This window comes from Chamaea fasciata, unplaced genomic scaffold (assembly GCF_029207755.1).
Source record: "Chamaea fasciata isolate MVZ Bird 193981 ecotype frontalis unplaced genomic scaffold, bChaFas1.0.hap1 SCAF_7, whole genome shotgun sequence".
NCBI classification, from domain to species: Eukaryota; Metazoa; Chordata; class Aves; order Passeriformes; family Sylviidae; genus Chamaea; species Chamaea fasciata.
The window spans coordinates 46,488,799-46,511,383 of NW_027094092.1; the positions used below are offsets into that span (position 1 = coordinate 46,488,799).

At 39.4% G+C, this 22,585-nt stretch overlaps 2 protein-coding genes across 4 annotated transcripts in view; one reads left to right on the forward strand and one right to left on the reverse strand.

Annotated features, from left to right (window-relative positions):
- Positions 1-20,111, reverse strand: part of RPS6KA5 (ribosomal protein S6 kinase A5) — a 72,420-nt gene extending 52,309 nt beyond the window's left edge. Inside the window, exons 1-2 of the mRNA XM_066188655.1 lie at positions 19,731-20,111; positions 8,961-9,032 (exon numbers count right to left, since the gene is read on the reverse strand). Coding sequence (XP_066044752.1) covers positions 8,961-9,032; positions 19,731-19,794 — 136 coding nt within the window. The 5' untranslated portion in view covers positions 19,795-20,111. The remainder of the gene's footprint in view (positions 1-8,960; positions 9,033-19,730) is intronic.
- A 675-nt stretch (positions 20,112-20,786) lies between these two features.
- Positions 20,787-22,585, forward strand: part of DGLUCY (D-glutamate cyclase) — a 47,381-nt gene continuing 45,582 nt past the window's right edge. The window contains exon 1 of one of the 3 annotated variants that reach the window (XM_066188661.1): positions 20,787-20,903. The gene's annotated coding sequence lies outside the window, so the exon portion shown is untranslated. Of the gene's footprint in view, positions 20,904-20,946; positions 21,221-22,585 lie in introns of those variants that run through there. The other 2 variants (XM_066188659.1, XM_066188660.1) reach the window with 2 other exon arrangements.

Below are 22,585 nucleotides of genomic sequence, written 5' to 3' on the forward strand. Positions count from 1 at the left end.
ACTCACTGCTAAGCCTGGCCCTCAGGAATTCCAGGCCCTGAGGGTTTCTCTTGGTTGAAGACAGGGCTAGGCCAACCTGACACACAAATTCATAAGCCCTGGAGGGATTCACCCATGAGTGCTGAAGGATTTAGCAGTTACTACTGCTAGACCACTCTCCATCATCTTTGAAAGGTCATGGAGAACAGGAAAGGTTCCTGAAGACTGAGGAAAAGCAATACCATGCCAGTCTTCAAAAATGGCAAGAAAGAAGATCCAGGAAACCACAGGGCAAGCAGCCTCACCTTCACCCCTGGAAAAGTGATGAAACAACTCATCCTGGATTTCTTATATTTGCATGTGGAGGAAAAGAAGGTTATCAGCAAACATGGATTCATCAAGGGGAAATCATGCTTGAACAATCTGGCATCCTTGTATGAAGAATGAGATACAAAGATGATTAGAGAATGGGAGCATTTCTTACATGAAATAAGAAGCCCATTTCTTCTCCTCTTTAGCCTGAAGAAGACTGAGAGGGGAACTCATCAATGTATACAAATATCTTATGGACAGGTGTCAAGAGGATGGGGCCACACTCCTTTCAACAGTGCTCAGCAACAGGGTAAGAGGCAACCCACACAAACTGAAAAACATGAAGTTCCATAAGAATATGAGGACAAACTTCTTTGAGGGTGATGGAACATTGAAATAGGCTGTGGAGTCTCCAGCTCTGGAGCTATTCAAAATCCACTTGCACACAATTCCATGTTCTGGGTTAACCTGCTTTAGCAGATGGGCTGGACTAGGTGGCCTCCAGTGGTCCCTTCCAACTCCCAACCATGATGTGATTCTGTACCAGACACAACAGGACATGATGTGAAAGAATGAGAGTTACTTTTGTAGATGGCAACAGTTACTGCTCAAAGAATCAAGAGAAAGGAACTATGAAATGGTTGACTTATTTAGATCAAGGTACTTATTCTCTTACAAAAACAGCCTTTAAAATACTAAAAAGTTATGGGTGCAAAGGGGGGAATCCTGTAAAAATTCAAGAGCTATTGAAGACAAAAAATTAAAAGGTTAAAAAAAATTTTTCAGCTTTTTCAGAGAAAAGAAGTCACCACAAGAATTCATCCTGCCTGACTGAGTCATATATGAACAGTGAGGAAAAAAATTTGCTTGGTTCAGTAAATTATCCAATGCAACAGAAATTGAAGCTGAACTCTACCACAGTATCAAAATACTAAGTAGCTGAAAAAATACAATGGCAGAGAAAATTTCAAATAGTAAACATGTAATCCACATGATGTATCATAATAGCATATAATAACATAGTGTTAGAACTGAGGAGAGGAAAATACCTGAAGTTACCACAGACAACCCCAAACAGAACGTTAGAAACTTCAAAGAAGTACTGAAGTGAAGAAATTACACAAATGTACCCACACCTTCAACATAAACCTAGAAATCACTTATGCTGTGGTAGAAATCTTGGTGTGCTCCTGTCATGAATGAAGCACAGTATTTTGGTACCTTCTGTCTTCTGTCCCCAGTTACCCTGCTCCCATCAGAAAATAAGTATAAAACATTAGGAAAGGATAAAAGCACTCCTCTAAATGTGAAAGGAACTAAACATACTTCCATGTTTTATTTAGCCTGAACAAGTAGAGTACTTCAGAAGATTAGAGAGAGTTAAAGAAGAAAAAATATCAAAAATTATAAGAAGGATGGTAAAGAACAAAATTTTCATTATTTTTAGAAACAAAATGACTAAGGCAAATTAAATCATTACGTCTCAGCATTAAAAACTATGCAAAGCACACAAACAAATATGCAGTTAAGCAGTGGAACTACTGTTACACGATACTGCAGCTGTCAAAAATGTAGATGAATTTAAAAAGATTACATAAATCTTTGAGGGAGAGGAAAGCACAGCACATGTTGCAAAACTCTGAAGAGAATCTCTGGTTCAGGCAGACCTCAAACTGTAGGCTGCTACAAGCTCACTAAGGAAACCATCATTGTAAGCATCTCCTTAAGCCATCACGAAACAGAAAAAGTAACCAGCTCATTGTTGCGCCCAACCCTTGTAATTACCTTCACACTACTTTCTCAAAGAGAATGCTCAAATACCTCAAACCTGAAATACAAGTGTATACTGTCCTGATGTGAGATGTTAAAATTTAGTTGGCCTTTAAAAATGTTATAGCATACAGAGCTCCCAACAAGCACCATGTGCAACTCCAGATTTCTTTCTGGATTTTTTCCAGATGGGTAATGGAGAGTTTTTAACTACCATATGACACGTGAGCTTTTTCCCTATATCCAAGTTCTACTTCAGTGAGTATACAAAACTGATACTGCTCATATACTGAACAATTCTTTTTAAGAAGCTTTTTACCTGACTTATTGCACCCTAAGGAATACTGCTTCCCTTCTCTACAGAACTCATTTTCTACAAGAAAAGCTTTCATAAAATAAGTTTTCATAACATATCTCTCAAGAATGGCAAACAGAGTCAGAATAGGTGACATCTTTCTATTCTGAGATATGCAGGACAGTCTCTTTCAAGATTTTGCATTTTGTGTTGCATTCTCCATCTTCATAGTCATGAGAACTCGAGCATACATAAGCCAGACTGAATGGTCACCAGCTACTCAAAACCAGTGAACAGTAATTTTATCAGAAATGTTGGAGAACATTAAGCTAACTTAAAATGAACAAAAACCTCATGACTGTAACACTTGGCTACCTGTTACTTTTACATTTTACAGGAACATATAACAATGCATCTTAAGTAAGAAAATGCAGTACCCACTACACCTTTACATGTAGTATCAGAGAAAATTATCTGGTTAGTGTAATAGCTGCAAGAATCTCTAGAAACTACACTCTTGTTACCATAAAAGACTTTGCAACATAGAGATTTGCCATGGTACAAATTGTTTCTTCAGGAATCTGAAAAGGACTGACAGAATGATGACGATTCTCAGCATTTTTTATGAGAATAAAATCTTAAGTAGCACTATTTTAATCAAATGACTCATAATATATTCAACACCAGAATCTCTGATATCACCACAAGAAATCTACTTAGAAGACAACATCGCAAAAGCAATTTATTTGAGTGGCAGCAAGGAGAGAGCACATAAGCTAATTGCAATACTCTTACCTGACAACTGTACTTCAGTAAAGCTTTTTTAATTTCTCAAAGAGTAACATTTTAATGTTTATTCTCATAAAATCTCATGCAAATCTCATCTACTGCCAAGGCAGAAATATTCAGCCAGCAATATATGCCCCATAATGAAACTCACACAATCACCAAATATCCACCCCCCAAATTCATTGAAAATACATTAAATGATAGAAAAACTAAAAGACTATATAATACATACGCAGACATGAACTTTGCTAGACTGGCCTCACAGCTTAAGAGAAATAAAATAAAAATTTAAAGAATTGTTATCAGCCTTTATGATGACTAAGAGATTTCACACCAGTAATTTATACCAAATTTGCACTCCATTTGTGAGAAATATAATTGGGTGCTAAAACTTCCCTTTTACTACTGCCCTTTCCATTAATACAAATTCATAGTAATATATCATAAGTATATATAACCATGCATATACTTAGACATAATTATATGTAAATATTCATATTCATAGTAATACACGTCATCCTTCTAAGTAACAATTCAGAAGGTCATTGGAGCATTCTAAAATACACGCTTGCTGAAAGACAATGAGTTAAAAACATGAAGTATTCTTTGCTTCTTTCTGTACAAATGCAAGCACATTAAGGCATTGCACTGCACCAGCTGGTTCTTACAGAGAAAAAAAAGAGCACAATTCTTACTGTTTACAGCACACTGGATAGTTTCTGTGGACTCCTAAATTGATCAAAACTTTACACTTGCATCCAGACAGGTTTTTTTTTTTAATTAATCTTTTCAAGTGCTAATATAAGCTACACCACTTTCTTAGAGCACTTTTTTTTACTCTCAGTGTAAGAATAATCAAGAGATTCCAAAGGAAAAGGCTCAGAGGTACAAAATATTTAAGGATTTGAATAAAATTCATTGTATTTTTGCATGATATATGCCTAATGACACCTTTGCTCTGCAATTTGGATTTAGATTTAATCTGCCTAAGGAATTTGGAGGCAGAACTCTCACTGTACTAGTATCAGTCCGTATGAATTAAAAATTGGGATGTGGCAAAGTTAGAAAAGCATATAGCTCTAGCAACTAAAAATGGGGTGAAAAAGTCAAACAGAAACCTTAACAAACCTCAAATATAGCATTCTAAATTTTTTCCAATTTATTGTCTATGACTAAACTGTCAAAAACAAGACATTCTCTGTCATCTTGCCTTAGATTTCATATAGGCAAGAACCATTAATGGAATTTTTTCAACGTTATCACTTACTCCAAGAATAAATTCCCTCTCCCATTAAAGAAGTGAGTGATGATTAATATGAAAGGGAAAAAGTGACAGGAGAGGGTAAGTTGCATCTTAAAATGTACTTTATATCAGTATCTTGCTTTTGTTTCTTTTTTGTTCTTTTACCTTTTTTTAAAAAAAAAGTAAATGTTATTACAGTAAATAGTTATGGTAGACAATACATGCCTATCTTTTTTTTCATTTTTAAAGCATGTCAGTTTTTAGAAGGCAGCTCTCAAATGAAAGACAATCTACCACTGGATATCAATGCCATTAATTTTTAATTATTAAAAAAATTAAGGTAAATAATTTTCTTCAAAAATTGTTTAAAAGGTACTGCACACCACTGAAGTTTGATGAAGTCAGAACAACTAACCAACAGTTGCCTGGGATTATCATCTTATTTTCTCCTGTCCTTCTTAAATGTAAGACTGTTTTTGCTATTCTCCCTGACAGTTACAAAAGAATCTTTGCTATTGATCTCCAATTTAATGTACAGATTTTTTCAGAATTCTCTGGTGCATGAAAAGGACAAATTTGTCCAGGTTCTTAGACTGAACACAGCCCCCTCTTCTCAGTCTGTTCTTCATGCAGAAAACTAATTTTCCATTCCCAAGCCCTGACTCCAATTAGCCATCCCACCTACCATTCAGTATACATTCTAGCTGTCCTCAACAGAAAATGAAGTAAAATATTTAATTGGAGTTTGGAATTATTTTTAGGCACTCGCTAATTTCGTCTCACTCTCCTGAGCACAGTATCTCCATTTCTTTCTTCTTCCTCCCTTTATGAGAGAATATTTTATATTTTCTTCAATATGCTTTGAAAGAGCTAACTTCCTTTCACAGTCTTAACTTTATCAGAGTACTTTCTGACCTCTGCGATGAAACATATTATATGCTCTTGTATAACAAGATTTTTGAGACGGTTATTTAAATCTGACATTCATCCCACTAATTTTGTACCCTTCATATGAATAAATCCTTCACATTCTAAGGATCTTCCACATATAAGGTGAATGTCCTTCCCACATAAGCACTTAAATCCAAAAGAGCACATATAAAACATTCCCTCATATATGGTAGTTAAAGCCTTGTTTCTTATTATTGTTTGTCTTCATTAGTGGACTGTAGTTCAAAAGGTTGAATGGATTACAAGTGTATATGCTCAAGAACCAATTGTATTATCTCTTTTTAACCACAATTGAAAGAGTGAACGAAAGTGGCACTTATTGAAGTTCAGTAGAAAAAAAGGAATAATCCATTGGTAGAAAAATGCATGAACCAGAATGCACTCTACAGTGTTTTGTTATTTTAAAAACACATTTTCAAAGAATGAAGCAAATAAGCCAAGTGGGCGTGCATAAATCAACACAGCCACCTTCTCCTGTTGTTCCTTTCCTGGCTTTGGGAAGCAATTAGATTACTTTGTTGAAAAGTAACCTTCTTCTATAGAATAGACTCTAGTTTTCTTTGTCACAGGGAGCAAAGGTTTAACTAGCTAGGAGGGACAAGATGAAAACATGAACATGGACAAGGAATCTGAAAATTCTGTATTAGCAAGGCTATACAGTAAGAGAAAAAGAAAAGGACTTATGCAATTTCAAAAAGTGTATACTGAGCAGAACACGGGCCAGCCAGAAGTCAAGCCAGTAATAGTTTGGCCCCAAAGCAAAAAATACACTATTAACAGCTTCATTAACAGTGGTACACTGTCATGTATTTCATTCTACTGATGTAAACTGTTACTAATTTCTTCAATGGATAAGTTTATTTATTGCTACCCCCTTAATGCAACATAAAAGGATCCAACTCATCTGCTTCCTTGTCTTTCCACTGAGACTCAGGTCAAAAGAAGAAAGCATATAGTATGATAGGATTTTAATATCAAAAAGCAAAATATAACAAGCATACTTCCAATTGAGTGCATATCTTAAAAGAAAACAGACAAAGAATGTAAGAAAGCAATTCAAATTAAAGAAAATACTAAGTATGAAATTATACTAAGCCATGGCATGAAAAAAGTTATGACAAAAAATGGCTTCCACAGAAGAAACATCAGCACACATAAATACTATTTCTAATAATCTTAAATGTTTATATTCCTAAAACATAAAGCTTAAAAATGAAGATTTAAATAAACCCTCACTGCTGTTACCTGAAAAGAATCACCACTGAGTCTGTAAAAAACTATCACAATTACATATCCTTAAGCAAGGTATCATTTAATTTAACATGTTTTAAGTATCTTCTATGATTATTCCAGTTGCTTCATGGCAGAAAACACTTAAAATATTGTAATTACTTTAAACAGCATCTACAGTCATCACTTAATGTAACTGTGAGGTTTCAGTACATTCTCCCTTGCACTACTGTAGATCAATTAAGTATTAGTTTGAAAACACTGCATGCTGCATAACTCCACAGTGAAGCATTTTAAAACAGAATCATAGATTTATTTAGCACTAGTTATATTACAGTATTAGCAATACTACCTAAAAGCTCACACCAGGATAAAGCTTCCACTGCCAGAGTAAAGATGGCTTTTGTCTATTTTCTTATAGCAATGACTAGAAAGTTTCTCAAGTTAGGAAATTAAACTTCATCAGCAAGAATATCTTAGGAAGGTTGCAGAATTTCTGCTATTGGAGGCTTTTAACAATGTACCACCACCAGGGGTGATGCATGTATAACTGACTGTGCCTTGGGCCAAGCAATTAAGGGACCTCTTGGAAATCCAACCTTTTTGGAATCCTGTTTTCAGCAATTCCATGTGACAGCAAACATTGCCAACTGACAGATGGTCACTTACCCAAAAGCAAAGAGAACTAGCTCCATTCTCCTAAGGTCATTGGCATTTAATACCATCCAGTAATTAGTAAGCAGCGACCTCTGACACATCTAGTGCATGAGTCTTAGTTATCATGGGCCTGAGACTGAACAAAGCTTCTTGACTGCCTTGACAGTCTAGATGTCTGAAGCAAAAACCTCTGGCTATGATCAAAACTGCATATCAAAAAAGTGGGAAAAAAAACCAAAAAAGCAAATACCACAACAAATGCCAACTGCTCTTCCTACAAATACCATTCCAAGATACCCAAGGAGTCCTTGGATTCCTAGAACTTGCAGGAATCTTTTCATCAGTTTTTGAAATAATTTGAGATCTGCTTAGACAAAAGACATTTCTGGAGCAGCAAGACTGCTAGAACAAAATGAAGTCAGACAGTTATGCTTACCTGACTTCTTTTCTTACTTTACATACACACACAGTCAATCCCACTGTCAACCCACTGAAGTAGCCTTTTCTGAAAGGGATCCCCCAAAAATTATCCTGTTAACCTGAGCTTTGCACTGCAAGCCTAACAATTACCTGCTATGGTTAAGAGTATTCCAGGAAAAATTTGGCCAATCTGTTTATGAAGAAAGGAAGGCATGGGAGGTAGCAATGAATGACTGACAACAGTTTAACAGCAAGATGGGCTATTTCAGAGGTACTGCCTAAAGACAAGACTTCTACCCAGGAATATGCAACATTTACCTATGAACATTAAAGATTCCTTGTATCTACCTCTAACTATTGAAATTTAACAGCAAGGTTTCAATTTTTTTGCATGTTAAATTTAAACTTCAAAAAACTTACTTCAGAAACAGAAAAATATCCTCTCAGATGATTTAACAGCTTAATTAATTTCTAAAAGAATCTATATGACAGCTAAAAGTGAAAATCAAAATCCTTTGCTCTTTTCAGTGATATCTTAGGGAATTACAGCCTTGCTGCCAGCCATTAATGGTTGATAACACCCAAAAATTTAATATCGTTTAACTAGCAAAACACTCCTGCAGACCTTGATGATAGTCCACGTCCATGATTATCCCAATCTACTCAACAATGCATCTGACTTGTTACTGACCAAAAAAGATAAAGCGTAAACACCCTAGACAGAATAAAAGCCATTACTTTTGGTCTGTATATGGGGCTGTGTGTCCCTTTAGCAAAGAGGAAACAAAGTTTTTTTATTCATTACCATCAGTAATCCTACAACACCCTAAAAATCTTCAACATTGTGCTGAAATCCACAACATAACAATAAACATTATCCATCTTAAAAAATACTAGGATCTGACTAGGACAGAAAGTTAGGAAGCCAACAGCAACCCTAAACAGATTAGTTAAAAAATGGAGCATCTTATTTAATAATTTATTAAAATCGCTGGTTTTTTCCCAAAAACACTCTGAAAACTTAACATAATTATCAAGATCACATCTTAACTCTGGTTTTTCACAAACTATATTAAATTGCCACAAATTTTCAACCATATGTTTTCTTTTTTCAAAAAAGTGCATCTTCAAAAGTGCTGTGCTAGAACATGCAAATTCCAATTTTGCATGATATCTGTGAAAAAAATATGCTATGCAATACAAAAGTGCTATCTTCCTAAAGAATGTTCCAATTAACCAAAAGCTCAGCTAGAAAACAAAATCATACATAAGGGTAATGCTTCCAACATTTAACTTAAAAATAGTGCATCTTACCCCCTGTTCCAAGAACCTTCAGGAGCTCAAAGTTTTCAATGCCAACTTTCTCTGCATGGCCTGTCAAATTTGCTGAAGGGAAAAAAAAATATCACATCAGATATGAAGTACACCAAAACATCACTGACATCTTTACTACAGCCTCAGTAAAACCAAGTTAGCAGAAGAATTAAATAAGTAGCTCTAAGACGACATCCCAATTTCATGCTGTATTCAACTTGAAAAGCAAGGGAAAGCAATTTTCTTGCTGCCATCAGTGTACCTGAAGGTGTAAAATCACAGAGTAGTAACTGAAGCCCTTCTAGTCTGTATAGACCATCTTGCAGTGTATCACTGGGCACCTCTGAAAAGAGTCCAGTTCCACCTCATCTCTAATCTCCAATCACATAGTTACAGACAGCAAAAAGGCCATCCCTTAGCTCTAGCACCCCAAATACTCCCTTTTTTTTATTATATGGTGTTCAGAATGACAAAGCTCCAACTGTTCGTGCATGTAACACAGAATTGTTAAAGATTCTTCTCCATTAGTATCAAGTAGAAATGACCTTAAGTCTTCATAACTCACAAGTATGGAAAAATCTAAGCTGCTACAAAGTTGTGTCATTTGTTGCACAGTCTAGAAGCAGAAGGTTCTATGTTTATACAAATCTATACCACTTCAAGTACTTATTTTGTCTAACATACCTTTTTCTAAGCAGGAATATAAAGACCTCTGTTTAAAAAAAAAAAAAAGGTGTTGTGCAGGGTTGGTTTACTGTTTGTTACCTTTTTTTTTCCTTTCCTAAGCTCCTATAAGAAAGCCTTAAGCAGCTGCAAATTTTCCCCTTTCATTCCTATCATAGTATTATGCATCCATTTGCATCAACATGACTGCAGACCATTCAGCAAAAGCCCCCACTAAAACGATCCAGGCTAAAAAGCAGCAAGACAAAAAAGTAACTAAGTTTGATAATTCACATCCAAGTTCAGTTCCCTGATCCACTTTACTGAGCAGCTTCATAAGCACAAGTAAGGAAGCAGCATCAAGTAGCAAGTGAGTCAATATGCACCACAGCAGCTGAACTGAAGCTTGCTGTACTACTTCTGATTGCAAACAGAGCAAATACTCCTGCTAGAGTTGCATCAGAGTCACTGCTTAAGACAGCAGTAAGGAAGTCACACTCACATGACAATAAAGGAGTTATAGCAGGTAAGACAAACCTAGTCTGAGTTAGTGTCTATACAATTAGGGTATGTTGTGTCACAGAAAGTAAACTGTCTTCAAGCAATTTAATATTACATATTACTCTTCTTAACAAGTACTGAAAATAGTACTCAACATACACAGTTTCAAAACACTGTCTTTCCTACCAGGGACAGTAGAAGTCACAGACTATTTTAAAGAGACCAGGGCTAGAGTATCCATTTTTTAATGAAGGAGTGAACATCACTGAAGAGATTCAGGACACATAAATTCTCTGGACTGACAGCAGCTAAGTAAGTGCTGAACTTGGGGTGGGAACATTTTCACTTCAAGATCCACTAACTTGGATCTTCCACGATGGACTACTCCAGAAAGGTTTTACTATCTCACATCCTTTAAGAGTGTCAGCAGAAGGCTTTTCAATTAAACACCCTTCTACAAAGTAAAACAACCACTTAATCCTGCCATATTCTTGGAACTGAATAGGAAGAGTGGAACTCAGAAATACTGCATCTCCAGTAACATGCTGAAGATTTGCAGTGCTGGCTGTGATCCTAAAAAGACATCAAGTCTTAAAACTCAATCCATTAATCTAAACTGTACCATAAACTCACATTCAATAACATTAGTGAGACCTTTTCCACTTTCATGAGGAATAAAATTTCACAATAAAAAGCTGAGTGCTATCTAGTTTGAATTATTGTGTACTTGTTTCCATGTGAGCTGTAATTTTGCACTCTCCACTTAATTCTAATTTATTTCCACCCAGGATGCTTAATGGCCTTATAGTAAGAAAGAAAAAAAAAAATGTCTTGAAGGTTACCATAATATTATTTTCATAACAAAAGGAGAAAATGACTCCACAAATAAGCACATGATAACTGCAAAATAAGACCCACCTCATTCTTTTTTACATTATACTGAGGAAAAAAGCCATCCCACAAGACAGCTAAAGGATGCTGCATAACACATATAAGTAAGATAGGACACTCGAGACAAACACTCTCACAATTACTCCCTATAAAGCAAGAAGTAAAATTATCCTTAATTAAAAAATAAGAATAACAAATCTTCAAAGCTATAAGAAAAGATGAACAATTCCCAGAAAGTGCTCCTCCCAATGTTGCCACATGGCAATGGTTTTGCTCCAAGAGCCTCAGTTACAGGGCTCAGTCCATCTCTGAAGTCATCCTGCAAGAAAAGCAAGCTGAAGAGCCTGTTTCTGCCATTTTCTAATGACACCCCTAGAGCAGGTGCAGCAGTCTGACACTCTAGCAGAGATGAAGAACAGTTTCCCCAGGATGAAAGTTGTTATTCCAACATCTCTTTCAACTTGCTTTCGGAAGCATAAATCTCAAAAGACTAATTATTCTACCTACCACTCACTCCCAGGAACCTGAATGACCATTTTTGGAGGACTTTTCACCAGGGATGCTCTCTGCAGTTATGAAACTGTTTCAAGACTGAAACGTTTTAAAAGATTGCAATAAGACCACTACTACTACAATGACTGACAGCAAGTGAAAGGCTTCTCACACCTCACAGACACCACTGTGGTGGAAATGGTATCAGAACCCAATCCAACAACTGCCTGTACAAACTGCACAGCCTATCTGTGAAGACTGTAATGGGATGTACATTGGTGCACAGAAAGCAGTTTCAAAAACAGAAAATTTACTTCTCCATGAACTTTTTTCTTCAAGTGTCTGGACACATCAGCTGAAGAAGTGCACCAAGGAATGGAACAAAGTTTGGATAGGAAGAGAAGCACTGCCCAAGCCAACAAGATGAGAGTCTCTCCATAAATAATATGAAGCTACACATGACACTAAAAGGGATGGTTGTACGTAATGGAAAAAAAAAAAGCTAACAAATCCCCTTGGAGATTAGCTCACTGCATTGGGGCACAATTAGAAGAATCCTGCATTTACTCATGTTCTGCTGTAGTCCACACCAATCACACTGCACCCCCATGGTTAAAGAGTATGCAGCTGAGGGCAACAGCAAGAGATTACACATCAACTCAGAAACAAATAGTGAATGGAAAGGCCAGGACATCATGGTATCCATAAAAGCAAAGAGGAAACAGAGACATTAGTCACAATCATCACCTCTGAAGGTAGAAAGAAAGGAAATATCCAGAAGTACTATCAGTGCAGAGACAAGCCTCCCTCTACATGCAGGGACACCAGTGCACAGAGACAAGTGCTGCCACTCTCAGTCCTCTGGAAACATGGCAGCCTCTTTATCCAGAATAACATTTCTCCTTGGTGGAAGATCTCCAGATGATGTAAGAGACAACTCCACTACACCTGAACTCTGAGATGGCCAAGACTGAACTAAGAACTGTGCAATGATTCTATATGCTTTTACTTCTACGATCTTGAGAAATAATATTTCAACAGTGCTTGTTTTCAAGTTAAAATGTGTACTGTCCTCTGTTTCTGGGTTCTACTGCATAGAGCTCTTGAAGTAGACAAACAAAGCTAGAACTTCCTCTACTGAACTAGATCAAGCTCTGCCTGAAAGTTGAAACTTATCTCTGCAACACAAGACCAATTCTTCACTTTTATTGAGCAGAACAATGAATCTCAGGCAATTTTAAGAACAGAGAAAACAAGAAGGAAAATGAAACAGAAGACATTTTGCAAAATTCCAAATATTAAGTTACAACATCTAGTATCGGTATCAACTCGATCTTAACCATAACCATGGACCATCCCCACTCACCTAACAGATCTACTTAAGTCACAGCATCAAAGAACAGATGTTGTTTTAAAACTTACAAGTTTATGCCATACTCAGAGAGGAGAGGGGGTGAACACTCCTTTAGGGGGAAAAAAACCCAACACTACGCAATAGAAACTATGCAACTACTATTTGTTAGACACGGAAGAAAATACATTCTGTTATACTGTTTATCTGCTACATAGAGTTACTTTGTTACTGGCTACAGCACTTTAGAACTATTTCTGAAAGAAGTAAAAGTATCCTAAAGACCTTGAAATCTGAGAGACCATCGCCACCTACTAAGTCTCAGATCATTGAACAAGAGCACCATTTAATCAGCTCAAGGTACTGCCTTATATGCTTAATATGGAATTTCAAAACCATAACATCTTAAGAATATTTTTCATAGGCAAAAGAAAGAATGTAGAGCAAAAATAAAACACACACAGAGTTCTGAACTCACGTGAAATAAAAGAAAACACAATTCACGTTGCTCTGAACTCCAGGGTATCAGTTAAGGGAACTAGGCTGGTAACGGCTGATTCTCCACAATATTAGATGCTTAAGAGTAAAGACCACCTGAGCTGAGAAAAAAAAAATTTAAAAACTTGGAAAAAAAAAAAAATGGAAAAAATTCAAGCTCTCACAAAGCTGCTGATCCCATTCTAGAAGGCTTGGAAGCGAAACTTTACACAGCCAAAGATGACAAAGACCTCTGAAGTACTAGCTAATATAGTGTGTATACATGTATGTATAACAACATGCATGTATACTGCATGGACTAGAATATGTGGAAATTCAGAAGCATAAAATGCTCTGGAAAACACAGTAAGAAACTGTCACTGCCATCATGAAAACACAAGATAGAAGAACACCCCACCAAAGATATTACTTGCATATGGGAAGCTGAAATAAATATAAAAGTCCAGATATCTGAGATTAACAATGCAAACTCACAGTAGTCTGAACTGGAAAATTCTCCGTCTGCATTCAGCAGCAGCCCTTTCTCTCTTACAGAGGTGACTTTGCTATGAGGTTTATCATTACTGTGAGCTGAATCACCATGAGGTCACCAAGACTGAACCCAGAGGCACCTCCATGGTCAGCTAGAAACTTAATGTGTAGCAACACTAAATGACACATAATTGCAAAAAAAAAAAAAAAAAAAGTAATTGGACAAGACATTAATTAATAAAATCGCTATAGATAACCTAATGCTGAACAGAGTTGAAACAAACAGATATACAAAGATTGCGCAGATCTTCTCAAACAAAAAATTGTATGTAATTACAAGACATGAATCAACTTCAGTTTTCTCTATCATAAGTAAAGAATGAAAACATTTATAAAAATTCAGTCATAGGCACCTTGGACACAGCATCAAAAGTAGCAGAGTACAAACCAATTTATCAACAAAAAAAAGCAACTGATAACTTACATGTTGATGGAAGGTATTAACATATTTGTTTAGGCAGACATTAACCAGGAAACTTAAGAATTATCCTCTCCCAGGTAAAGCTTTTATAACCATCTGTCCAAGCCAGGATAAAATATTTACAGATGCCAAGAAAAATGAGAAGAGGAAACAGTCATAATAGATCCCAAAACAAAACACAAACCCAAATAAACTGACTGCATGGAACGTGAGTCTTTCACAAACCAGGACATCTCCCTATCTACAGACTGAGCCAGAAGCAAAGAAATCTCAGTAGAACTTGCACCTCACTGTTGGGATTCTGGCGAGGGGGAGGAGACAGAGAGCATGTTTACCATAAGATATCAAACTATGTAATGATGGGAATACAACAGAAATATTTACATTAAAAACATATTGGGAAGACATCCTCAGATACCCAGGCCTTGTCATACTGTTAAGGAATTCCAGCAAGTGTTCTTTGAACTGCCTTCTGAATAAAATCCTAAGATGTATTAACACGGCATGTAAGACTACTAATTCTTTTGTGGAATTGAGCTTTTAAACCATCATATTTAGAATACATTGGATGAGAGCTAATAAACAGGCTGACAATGAAGACTGCAACTATTAGTCCTCATTTATATTAGACATTTTATAGAACATCACTCAAACAATGACAGCAAAATGATCAGTTGTACCAGACTCTTGCACAGATCATTTTAGCCAGGTTTGCTAGACTCCAAAGCCTGGAGGGAAGAAAACAAACAAACAAAAAATTCCACCCAACAAAAACAAACAAAAAGCCACAAACACAACCCACTATCAGCATATAAATAACAATAAATTCCTACAATTTACAAAGTTTTAGAAAATACTGATAGCATAAAGAGTAAAATGCAGAGATTTAAGTGGTATTAAACATGATTAGTAAACTTAAAATACTCTTTGTGGTTCCGACAATCCAAGAAAACATATCTTTTAGTGCTCAAAAGAGAAAAGTAGAAGCAAAAACAATCCAAGCTTTGAAATAGTCAACTATTAGTACCTCTTGATCCCTAAATAATATCGAAAATTATTATTAATAATATTAACATATATTTTATCATATCATATATATTGTTCAGTATGCAATGTTATAACATATTATATCTGTATATTGCAAATAAATAAAAGCAAAAATCTGTCCTACAGAAAATTTTATTTTAAAAGTATCTTTTAAGTCTCATAAAGTTTCCTTTTAAAAATAGGAAAAATAAAATACAGATGCCAGATGTACCTCCACAGTGAAGGCTGAATTCACTATACAGTGTAATATTTTCATCATGTTTTTTAGTCATAGGAATTTTCACAATTCACTAGAATATAACATGAACCTTCCAGTTTACAAATAAATCCATTCTAATTTAAGTTCACATTCAAGAAGGTATACCTAAGAATTTGCATTATTAAACCCTTTAGATAATCCAGGTGGATTTTCTGAAGCCTTTCATAGTTTCATACTGAATTATAAATTTGAGTCAAGGGGAAGTTCCAAATTCTTCTGCCTTTGGAGCTCTGCAGGCCATTGCCACATTAACTTCTGGGCTATACATGCTTTTTCTCATGCAAGTCTGGCAAATTGCAGACTAAAGCAAGTTCCTTGGCTCAAAGACTGTGATAACATTAAAACAAATCCAGTATCCTCTTCAAAACAAACTTGCTAAAAGGAAAACAACAATACTGCAGAGCAAAACGAACAACATATATAGAGCCCATTGCCAGCCCATACATTCACGGAATGCCTCAAGTTCCCTTCAAGATCCCAGTTTTGGTAATCTCTGCCTCTACCTGGGCAAAGCAGGGAGTTAACATGGATGCCACAAGATGGGCAGCCTCCTGGCCAGTCACACACACTTAAGGTATAGGATCTTTTGATCCTTTTTCCCAGAAACAAGAGGAGGTGGGAAGGAAATTTCACTCTTAACTGTTCTGTTTCCTTCTTATCTTCTGACATCACAAGCCTTTTCTTCTCTTTCCATATCCTTCTCCACCTTGTAAAATGTTTCCTCTGATGGATTTTGTTTGCCATTGTTCAGCTCCGAAGCATTACCAAGCAACAGAAATGTTAAGATGTAACAGTGATCTTTTTTCCGTGTAAATAATAAGTATTTTCTAAGGTCTGCAAGAAGATTAAAAGTTGCATTAACTCTGAAAGTTAGCCTTCAAAGAATAAAACCTTCCCCTTGACAAGATTCCAGAAATAAATGCTAAAGAAAATGCCATTTTCTTATTATTTTCACCGCAGAGCTTCAGTGCGAATCAGAGAGAGTCACCACTTCCTACTATTTCAACTTTGGCATATTTTTGCTTCTACTTCCTGAAAACAGATTCCACTTTCCCCAAAAACTCATTTTCCTTCCAAAGTGAGACAAGAAAGACAGTGACTATTCTGAAGTGGCTAAATTGTGAGCCTTTGATCCAGAACAAAAATGGTTTGGTTAAGAAAAGAAAAAAGCTTGATAAATATATTAGGAGAATATCATTATTAAATGACATGTGTTCTAAAAGTCACTGTTTTGTCTTATCTGCAGAACATCATACATATACACACAGAGCTGTGCCCAGTATTTGTAACAGAGCACATCACATGGTATCACACAGAGGCACTCCAGTGTTCCTTCCCTATCGCTGACCCAATCTACATGCCTATCAAGTGATGTTTTTCCAGCAATTACTTTTTGGTCATACAACAGAGGAATTTCATGGCTCAAAGACTATGAGATATAAAGCTAAAATTAAACCTGACCCTACATATCAAAGCCAGCATTGTAATTTCAAAGTCAAAGTTTAAAAGAAGTCAAGCCATGGTATGATAGAGTTAACAATCAGCTGGTCTATGAAGCAACAGCACTGCATATGCTCTAACTTAAAGCATTTTCATATGCCTCCATACTTGCTTGGAGCTAACAACAATCACTTGTTTCATTCTTTAAGATCCTCATTTCATTTTAAATTCAAATACTAAAGTATGTTTGCTTACTCACTTGACTATAATAAACTCCTGTCCCTAACTCATTTAATACTTTTAGAGCAATCCCAAGACCAAGCAATTGCAAATGCAAAGTGTAACTGTGGGTTTACCTGATAGATTTGAATTAGAGAGCTTGTAACCATGGGGTTCAAGTAACAGCTTCCACAATATGAAAATAAGATACTCCCCTCTCAAAGAAACCCCTATTTCTACAACAATAGTAAATTCCTTCAAAGCGCTCTGAAGACTGACCTCTTTTTCATCTGCCAACTGAAAGCTACTTTTGATATGTAATTCTAAATGATTCAACTAGTTGCAGAGCTAGCACCATCAAAGAACACAGAGATGAGGGGAACACTGGAATCTAAACAAATTGCACAATAAAGGATATTCACAATATAGATCATATTTAAGAATGACAAAGACCACTGACTCCAAATTCTAGTTCTCACCTGTCCTCTCACACTCTTTCCCAAAATGAAGCAAAATTAAATAATCATGCTGCATGCTTTAAAGATATGGTGGGTTGACCCTAGCCAGAAGCTAAGTATCCACACAACCAGACCCAGTACAAAAAAACACCTTTGAACATCCAAAGTATCTTATAGCTTTATATATTTCTGTATCAACAGAAGCTGACTGCAACTTTTCTCCTCAAATTATTGTATCTCTGTGCATTGTATAGACAAGTTCTGAAACAGTATCTCCATACGTCTTGCATAGCAATGACACTATTGACACCTTCAGGAGTAGGAGTCTCCCAGGAGTACACGACAGAGCAGCTCCCTCCTCCACCCTGGTGCTCCAGAAATAGACAAGTCATTGCTAGAAAGCATTTTTCAGAAAGCAGAGGTTTCTAAACACTGAATATAGAGAAGAGAACAAGGAGGGGATAAGCAACTTATTCCTACTAAACTGAATTACAGAAGCTCAAAAAGACAAACAAGGTTGAGAATTTTTAAAATTGAAGTGAGAATTGGTACTTCGTACGGCTATATGATCAGGATTAAAATCAAAGTTGCTTATTATGCTACATAATACTTTGTCTAGTTTATACAAATCTGTTTACTCCTCAAACTATTTTTAAATAAGAATCCCTCAGGGATACATGTTCTCAATCTTTATAAAAGAAATCTAGATATAGCTATGTAAATATACTGAATAAATGTGTCCCACTTCCTTTCCCCTTACCTTTTCCTCTTCCACACATAAATGTAGCAACACTTATCGAGACAACTATGTGCTCCAGCAGCTCTTCTGCTTCGTCTTGAAAGAAGGAAACTATAGTCCCTTCAGTTTCTGTAGCTGTCAAGAGACCGCCTTTTTTTTCTTCCCTCCTCCTCCTCCCCCGCCAAGCAGCGGTGATAGCCCTGTTCCTCTGGGGCAGTTGCCCCGACCCCAGGACCGAGGGACAGCGGGGCAGAAGGTGACCGAGGAGACCCAGCGCCATCACCTGCCTTTCACATCGGTCCATTCGACAATGTCAACTACATTAACCCGGCGAGCAGCTCTCTCAAACTTTTGCAGTAAACGGCATCGTATGCTTACTCTCACCTCATCATGGAGAAAAAGATGATGACAGAAAGTCATGAAGGACAGTGGGTTAACAGCACCTTCATTATTATCAGTACAGAGAATAAACATTCTGATTATGTTTTCCACGCACTTCTAAATTAACATTAAAATTTAGATTTACTGCAGTGTTCAAGTTGCCTGGAAACTTCTGAGAAGCAGAGAATCCCTACTAAAAAGAAATAAAGCTCTTCCCCAACACAACAACCTACAACGGAGCATTCCTGTATCTTTAAAGGTCATACGTACTTCACATGTTGAACTACTACTCCAGAGGGTCGTCAAGTAACTACCGAGCTTCAAGAAGATTCATAGACTGAAAAGCCAGATAACTCTGCGGTTACGTGTACGCGCATTCCCCTCCCTACAATTCCGGCATTTCACCGAGGTCAGAGAAAAGCTATCATAAAACGACTTCATTTAGGACTGGAACAAACCGTCCCCGTCCCCCGTCGTTCCCCCCGCTTCCCCCCCCACGAAGCCATAGAAGCCGGTCAAACGCACAATTTAGAAAAAAAAATAATAATAAATTAAATAAAAGGTTTACAAGAGAGCTTGACTACTCTCTATCTCCTTCAACAGCGTCAAATACCACCGGGAAGTGGGACAGGGGAGCCAGGCATGGAGCAGAAGTCGAAGTGAACTACTTTTTTCAGAAATAACAGAAGGCCCCCTCCCCGCCCCCATCGTACACGCTCCTGCCCTTATCTTCCACCTCATCCCCTTTACCCCCCGCCACTGAGATTCCCTGCTGGTCCCAGCCAACTCTCTCGGAGCTCCCTGCTCAGCAGTGTTTTCCCCAGCCCGGGCCGCCCGGGCCCCTCCGCCCCCGCGCGACCCCCGGGCCCGCCCGCTCACCGTTCCTCAGCTCGTGCTTCACCGTGAGGAGCGGCAGCTCCGCTTCCCCCGAGGGTCCCTCCATGTCCTCACGGGCGGCTTCCCCGCCCCTGCCGCTCCCGCGAGCGTGAGCGCGGCGGCGGGGGGATGTCACCTGGCCCCAGACGGGTTCTATTTTCCAGGGGCGCTCCGGGGCAGAGGAGCCATGCAGGCGCGCTGGGGGCTGCCGCTCTCCCCTCCGCCTTCTTGGAAAAGGGGGGGTAGGGGGGAGAAAAACCCAAACCTACACCACCCAACAACAAACAGTTATTAAAATCTAGGGAGGTACACGCACGACGCCTTCCCTCCCCCGGCGCTCAGAACCAGCCCATGTCCTTGCGCCTCCCCTCCCCCGGGCTCCGGCCGCCCTCCCCGCCCGACAGCGGGGAGCGCAGCCGAGCCCAGCCGAGGCGAGCGGCGCCGAGCGCGGCCGGGATAGGCTGAACGACACGGGGGGAGGAGGCGGCAGCGCCGCGGGGAGCGGCTCCTACTCAGGCGCTCGCGCCCCCTCCCTCCCCGGGCCGGGCGCTCATTGGCCGCGCGCGCCCGCGAGCCCCGGCGGCCGCCGGGCAGAGAACGCTCCCCGCGCGCCGCCCCCGCCCTTCCGCCGAGCGCCGCGCGCCGCCATTGGCTCGGCGGCTGCGCCAACCGCCGGCTCCGCCCCCCGTCTTCCCCCCGGCCCCTCTACTCCGCGATCTTGTTTGTAAACATTCCCGCCCGCCTCTCCCGCTGCCCCTCGACCCCCGCGGGAGGGCGGGTGCTGGGCTGCCGAGAGGGGAGGGAAGGCGCTGATTGACCATCGGAGCTGGCAATCACCTGAGGGAGCGGCCATGGCGCCCTTCCTCCCGTTACGGGCTGGTTCCACCGCACTCGAAGGGGGGAGCAGCCGTGGGCTGACCCACTCGCAGTGGCGGCCGGGGGGAAGCTGGGCTCCAGCCTGGCGTGGGGGATGCAGCAGCGGGGCGGGAAGCGGGGTGTCCCGGCGAGGGGATGCGGCGGGGCAGGGAGCAGCGAGGCACAGCCGGGAACGGGGGGATTCCCGCAGGGCCACGGCCGCCTGCTCGCTGAGCTCCCGCCTCCCCGCACGGGAGGCGCGGGCGGTGCGTGCGGACTCGCAGCGGCGGCGCGGCCGGGCTGGAGAGCTGCGGCACATCGGTATGTCCGCCTGCAGCCCGCAGCCGTGAGCCACGCACTCGGGTCACCGGGCTCTGGGGCCCCAGAAGGCGGCGGCGCGGGCGGCGGGGCCCGGCAGGCGCAGGGGTCCCGGGCCGCCCCTCATGCCGCCCTCGCCGGGGCCGTGGAGGGGGCAGTAAGCGGTGCCGCCTCTTGGGAGGTCGAAGAGGCCGCATGTACTGAAGTTCACCCAGCCTTGGTGATTGCTGGAAAGGTGCACGGCCTGGAGGGTTATGGCAGCTCAGGAGGTGCCTGGCAAGCGCTTCTTGTCGTAAGGTGGGAGTGAGCGAAGTTGCTGGGTAGGTACATCCATGTGCCCGGTTCACCTTACCTGCCTGGGGCGCGTTCATCTGGGCCCTTTAGCTGCGAGGGAGACACTGTCCTCACAGAGGGCTTTGATTGCGTTGTTGAGGGAGATACGGTTCAAACCGCATCGGATCTGTTCAGCTCAGTTAAGCCTCTCAGTTTGTTACATTTTGGAGGCAATCTGGTATTTCTAAAGCTGTTCGCATTTCCCTGAGACAGATAACGCAAATGACTTTTCTCAGTAATTTTACAGTAATTTTTGACTTGTTACTCTTGAATGCCACTGCTTCTATCCTTACACACAAGCTGCTAATTCACAATCCTATGTTTCAGGAGCAGTCTTTACACAAAGTCTAATTAGGTTACATCAAAGATCAATGAAATAAAGTCTTATGTCAATCCACTATTCACATCCCAGTATTAAATATGTGTGTTTGTACACATATATATAAAAGATGTGTGTACATCTATACATTTCTACAGTTTCCTGTGGAGCGATTAAGTTCGGCTGTTTAAATCTGGTGAGCGTTTCTGCTTCATAATTGTTTATATACCAGACCTCAGGTTTCGGGTACCTTTGCAGTTGTCATCCCAGAAATTAATAATACTACCTAAGGGTTTCATAATATTTTTGGTAAAACTTACGAAGGTGTTTCCCACCAAACACTGCAGCTGTTCTGTTGAGGTGTCTCCCTGTAGCATACGGTACACACATAACTCCACCAAAAATGTCCATCCAGTTATTGCCTTTCCAACAGTAATATATCAAGACTATAAATATAGACAGTCTGAATATGGGAGATGTTTTCAAACTGGAAAAGAATTGATTCGCTAACTTTTGTCACTTGTTTTGAAAGCATCACTATTGGAGAGAAAGTAAATACTAGATCAGTATAATATTAAGCTGTAAAAAGAAAAATGGAAATACTGAAGTGATTAAATTACTTGTTAAGTTTTTGCATCTTTGTAAGTAATGGCTCCTCTCTACATCTAATGGGGACTGCGAGATTTACTTCTTCATTACAAGACATAACAACCACTTCTGATTATTCCATGTCCCAGATACTAGATTTTAAAGACACTGGTACTGTATTTCAGCCAGTAAGGTCTATTAGCCTACACTTAGACTAACTGTCCCTGGCAGCCTCAGAGGAGAGAAGCTGAAATCTGACTCCTTTTACCAGCACTCAATGTGAGGGGTGCTGGCATTGAATCCAGTAGTTGTTAATAGTCTTGGTTTCAGATGTTCATAGTTTGACAGGCTGTATCTGCTTATTTGCCTCAGGCTGAAAATTTCTCCTTTCAAATTTCAGCTAAAACGGCTTTAAAAAATGAGGCAATAACCCTAGAACCAAACC